The sequence below is a fragment of the Urocitellus parryii genome, chromosome 4 (assembly GCF_045843805.1).
Source record: "Urocitellus parryii isolate mUroPar1 chromosome 4, mUroPar1.hap1, whole genome shotgun sequence".
Classification (NCBI taxonomy): domain Eukaryota; kingdom Metazoa; phylum Chordata; class Mammalia; order Rodentia; family Sciuridae; genus Urocitellus; species Urocitellus parryii.
The window spans coordinates 55,067,544-55,072,818 of NC_135534.1; the positions used below are offsets into that span (position 1 = coordinate 55,067,544).

At 48.5% G+C, this 5,275-nt stretch overlaps 1 protein-coding gene across 1 annotated transcript; it reads left to right on the forward strand.

Annotated features, from left to right (window-relative positions):
• The first annotated feature begins 1,850 nt into the window (after positions 1 to 1,850).
• Positions 1,851 to 5,045, forward strand: Nlrp10 (NLR family pyrin domain containing 10). The gene is made up of 2 exons (XM_026409612.2): positions 1,851 to 2,141; positions 3,319 to 5,045. The coding sequence occupies exons 1-2, from the start codon at positions 1,853 to 1,855 to the stop codon at positions 5,043 to 5,045; spliced, it is 2,016 nt and encodes a 671-aa protein (XP_026265397.2). The 5' UTR covers positions 1,851 to 1,852.
• Positions 5,046 to 5,275: the final 230 nt, after the last annotated feature.

The window sequence follows — 5,275 nt, forward strand, 5'->3', positions numbered from 1 at the left end:
AGAGGACTAAAGGTTTCAGGGAGGGACGTGGAGAATCTGGTGGGTTTTCTTTCTCTTGGAGACAGAATGGTTCATGCATTCAGCTCCTCCCTTGTTTCTTAACTTTAGTGTTGGGAGGAATGAGGTCAAGTTTCTCCCTGATGAGCAGTTGCTCATGCCACTGACAGATGTTTCTGCCTCACAAAGCCTTAGCAAGGTCCTTCATCTCTTCTAGCTCCACATGCACTAGGCCTGTTAGGAATCAAAGGGTGGGCACTGGGGTGGTCACACCTATATTTTAAATATGAATACCACCAGTGGATTAGTAGGTTTTGGCCAAGAAGACCCAGGCTTGGCCTGTAGGGCTGTCTGTTTACTATCAAGGGTCTGTTCCAATTCTCCTCAGCACCTTGTTTGTTGGGCTTCTCTCCAGGGAGCTGAGTCATCCCTGTCTCACCTCCAGCTCCCCAAGTCTGAGCTGAGGTAAACAGGCTGGTATGGAATCTTCTTGGCACATTCTGGTGTTGCCTTCTCTTCTTTCCTGGATTAGCTTTGCTGATATTAGAGCTTTGTAGAGGAACCTTGAGTCTTCTCATGTAGGCTGAGGCTTTGTGGTAAGTAGTTTCTGCTCTCCCAGACTGGCCTATGACCTGTAGCCCATGTCCCTTGTATCTTAACATATTCCTAACATTTTCTGTCTCTTATTGATAATGTAGTCAGAATGCTGATATTTGAATCTCAGTAGCCCTCACTGTTCCCAGATACTCTTGTGGGCATTCTCTGACATCATACGCCTGAGGTGGATTTCCCCTTTGGCCTTAGATAACAGGTATAATTCTGGATTCTAAAAGCTTTTTTGTTAATTGTTGCTTTCTCTTCTTTCAAAGACCTCTGCCCTGCCTACATTTTAGTTCCATATTTTAAACATTCTTAAAAATCCTACTCTTCTTTCTCTGATACTTGAGAATCTATAAGTCTTTCTAGTTTCTAGTAGTATTTAGCCTAAATTCTGTTTCTGGGTCTGCCTTCCATGTCTTTTGAGTTCCTCTGTCTCCTTCTACTCAGTCCTAGACCACAGTGTAAATCCTGTCTCTTTGCTCAGTGGTTTACCTCTGGAAAACTCTGAAAGATCATTTCTCTCTGACTGCCAAATTTCTCCTCTGGAATAATACCTGGGGCAATTTCTGTGATAATCAAAAAGGATAATACATGTAAATTATTTGGCACAAATTAGGCACACAAGAGTGCCCATTCCTCTTCTTATTATTTAAACTTGTCCCCTCGTCTGAATTGGAAGACCTCCAGCTTTAGAACCTGTGAGTGACCAAGTCCAGGAGGCTGATGTGTGAGGGCTGGTGGAATGATGGGTGGACACTCCTTACCTTCTTACTGCCCCCCAGCTGTCCCAGCAAATGTGCACCATTTGAACATTCACACGATCAGGAATAGGTTGACTTTTAAAACTTAAAAAAATCTAAAAATAATTTTTTTTTCTGAACCCATCTGTTCAGAAAGATGAGAGAGGCAGGAGAGAGGCAGAGGTGGCGACTGGAAGAAAGGAGGGGAGAGGGAGAGACACAGGAGGAACATCTCCGCGTACCTACCTGGGTTCCAGCAGACACTATCACACATATTGTCTGACCCAGAGGCAGGGGAGAATGACTAGACGGATTCCTCCTGCTAGCTCACTCACTCCTCTTTCTTGGAAATTTGCATGTATCACCTCTCTTCCTCGTCTCTGCTGCACAGCTTGCCAAGCGCACAGGAAGCCAGGCGGTGAGGGGCCTTCGGGTCTCTCCTCCAGTGGTGGACCTCTCCTCTCCACACCCTCTCCAGGTCGCTGGTCTGAACTTGACCTTCACCTCCCATCACCATGGCCTCAGCCCTGGCCCGCAATCCTCGGGAGGCATTGCTTTGGACCTTGAGTGACCTCGAGGAGGACAATTTCAAGATATTAAAGTTCCACTTGCGGGATGTGACCCTGGCTGAGGGCCAGCCCCTCTTGGCCAGAGGGGAGTTGGAGGGCCTGAGTCGGGTGGACCTGGCATCGCGACTGATTTTAAAGTGTGGAGAACAGGAGGCTGTGAGAGTGGTGCTCAAGGGCTTGAAGGCCATGAACTTGTTGGAACTCGTAGATCAGCTCAGCCACATTTGTCTGAATGGTGAGTGTGGTGGGGGAAAGGGAGGTCATGTGGTGCCAGAACTGTCCCCCGGGGTACTTCCACAGACTCCCATAGTCTATAATTCATGCCTCCTTTCACTCTGCCCTCCGTCCTTGAGAGTCCCCTGTGCCCCAGGGTCCCAGGTGGTCTCCAGCTGAGGGCTCCCACAAATGCTGGGCGAAGCTCCTGAGTGGACAACAGGGGTTTATTTATAGAAAGACCCTCATATCTTATGACCATGATACCCTACCTCTTACCTCCCGTCGCTGTGCCAGAAAAGGAGGGAGAGAAGAAAGGGGCTTAGATGGGAGAGGCAGTGTTGGTGAAGGTTTTTCTACTAAGCAGAACAAATGGTGTAGGTGTGGCGTCAGACCTGTCTCTTGCTGCTTCTTGGCAGAGGGCTAGGCTGCTCCTCACAGAGGACAGTCTTCTGTGCCCCTGCGTTCAAGGAGCTGGTGGACTGATGCCACCCTGTAGAGTAAGGTCGGCGTATGGCTAAATAGCGGCTTGTTCCTGATGATGGGGTGCTAGGGGGAGGGAAGGATCATTGGTACCTGTGTTCTCTCCCACAGGCTCCCTTCACTGCTGAGAACTCCTCTACTTTATAGAAATAGGAGGGAAGGGGGACCCAAAGTCGTGGCTCCATCTCAGAAACTGTTTTGCATTTAGCATCTGGTCCATCCTCCACTAAAATCGTGCTCCTGTTACTTTACCAACTGCGAGTTCCCTTCCCTTTTCTCTCTTTGCCTTCACCTCTTCCCATGGGGACATTTGCCATGAACGCTCACACAGGCATGCATGCACGTGCACGTGTGCACGCGCGCGCGCGCACACACACACACACACACACATTGTCACACAGACTTTTGGAGTTACAGTATTGCTGATGCACATTGACATGACTTCCCTGCACAATACAGAAGCTTCCATCGGCACATTCCCATGAACACATGTGGAAACAGGCGTGCACTCAGACCCCACAAATGTTCATCCACAGAACACACTCAGACAGATATGTACACACACACACACACACAAATACATGTACAGTAGTCCATCTCCTGTGAAACCAGAACTCTTGTCTTCTACAAGACTGAAGAACTGAGTTAGAGTTTGAAGGGTACATTTCCCCTTTTTACTTTGTTTCCTCATCTGAAACCTCTCTTGTCTGACTCAGATTACAGAGAAATATACCGAGAGCGCTTGCGCGGCCTAGAGGAGAGCCAAGAGTGGGGAGTCAACCACAGCTACAACCAGCTGCTCCTGGTGGCCACACCCAGCTCAGGGGACCCGGGATCACCTCCCAGCCCAGACCTGGAGCAAGAGCTGGATTCTGTTACAGTGGAGGCTTTATTTGATCCGGGGGAAAAGCCCTCCCCTGCCCCATCCTTAGTGGTGCTACAAGGCTCTGCTGGTACTGGAAAGACAACCCTGGTGAGAAAAATGGTGCTGGACTGGGCCACTGGTACCCTGTACCCAGGCCGGTTTGATTATGTCTTTTATGTGAGCTGCAGAGAAGTGGTCCTGCTGAAGGGGTGCAAACTGGAGCAGCTCCTCTTCTGGTGTTGTGGGGATAACCAAGCCCCTGTCAGAGAAATTTTGAAACAGCCAGAGCGGCTCCTGTTCATCCTGGATGGCTTTGATGAGCTACAGAGGCCCTCTGGACAGCTGGGGAAGAGGGTGGCGAGTCCCATGGAGAACGTGCTGCGCCTTTTGATTAGGAGACGGTTGCTGCCCACATGCTCCCTTCTCGTTACCACTCGGCCCCCTGCTTTGGGGAGTCTGGAGCCCATGCTGGGTCAACGGCGCCATGTTCATGTTTTAGGTTTCTCTGAGGAGGAGAGGAGGCAGTATTTCAGCTTCTATTTTAAGGATGAAGAGCCAGCCAGACATGCCTTTGAATTTGTACAAGGAAATGAGGTTCTCTACACAGCGTGTCAGGTTCCAGGCATCTGCTGGGTGGTCTGCTCCTGGCTGAAGGAGCAGATGGAAAGAGGCCAGGCAATCTCAGAGACACCCAGGAACAGCACTGACATCTTCACTGCCTACGTATCCACCTTCCTGCCCGCTGATGACAGTGGGGGCTCCTCTGAGCTTACCAGGCACAGGGTCTTGAGGGGTCTGTGCTCCTTGGCCACTGAGGGGATCGAGCATCAGAGGTTCCTATTTAAAGAGGATGAGCTCAGGAAGCACAATTTAGACGGCTCCAGGCTTGTTGCTTTCCTGAGCAGCAGCAATTACCAAGAGGAACTTGACATCAAAAAGTACTACAGCTTCCGCCACATTAGTTTCCAGGAATTTTTTCATGCAATGTCCTATCTGGTAAAGGAAGGCCAAAGTCAACTGGGGGAAGCATCCTCCAGAGAAGTGAAAAGACTGGTGGAAACAAAGGAGCAGAAAAAGAATGAAGAGATGACCCTCAGTACGCAGTTTTTATTGGACATATTGAAAAAAGAGAGCTACTTGACCTTGGAGCTTAAGTTCTGCTTTGAAGTTTCTCCCTCCATATTGCAGGATCTTATGCATTTTAAAGAACAAATGGAATCTATAAAGCACAAGAGGAATTGGGAATTTGAATTCTCCCTGTATAATACCAAAATAAAGAATCTTTCAAAAGTTGTTCAGTTGAATGACATCCAAGTCAAGTTGTCACATTCAAATGAAAGGAAATTACCTACCGGGAAGCTGTTTTCTGTCAAAACCAGATTGGATAAAGGACAGAAAGTGGAAAAAAAATGCAATCCTGAGGGTGAATGCAGAGGGACAGAGGAACTAGACTCAGAAGTTAGGAGCAGCAGGATGGAAAGCAGGAAAAAGGGGGCAGTGGAGATGAAGGGTCAGAAGGATCATGGGATGGAGAAACAGGAGGATGGGGAAGGGCAGAGTGAAAAGATGGAGAAATGAGAGATGAGACTAAGGGGTAGCAGAAAGAGTGAAGAACAGAGAAACAAATAGAGAATTAGATTGCTGAGGGTCTGAAGGCTTGGCATAGCATCTGGGGAGAGGCCAGATGTGATCTGAGTCCTTAGGAACAATCACCTTTTACCATGGATAGCTGATTAGCACCCCTTCCTCAAGGGGCTGTTTATGACCTTCTATAGTGTGGTCATAAACAGTAGCTTCTTATATGTTAA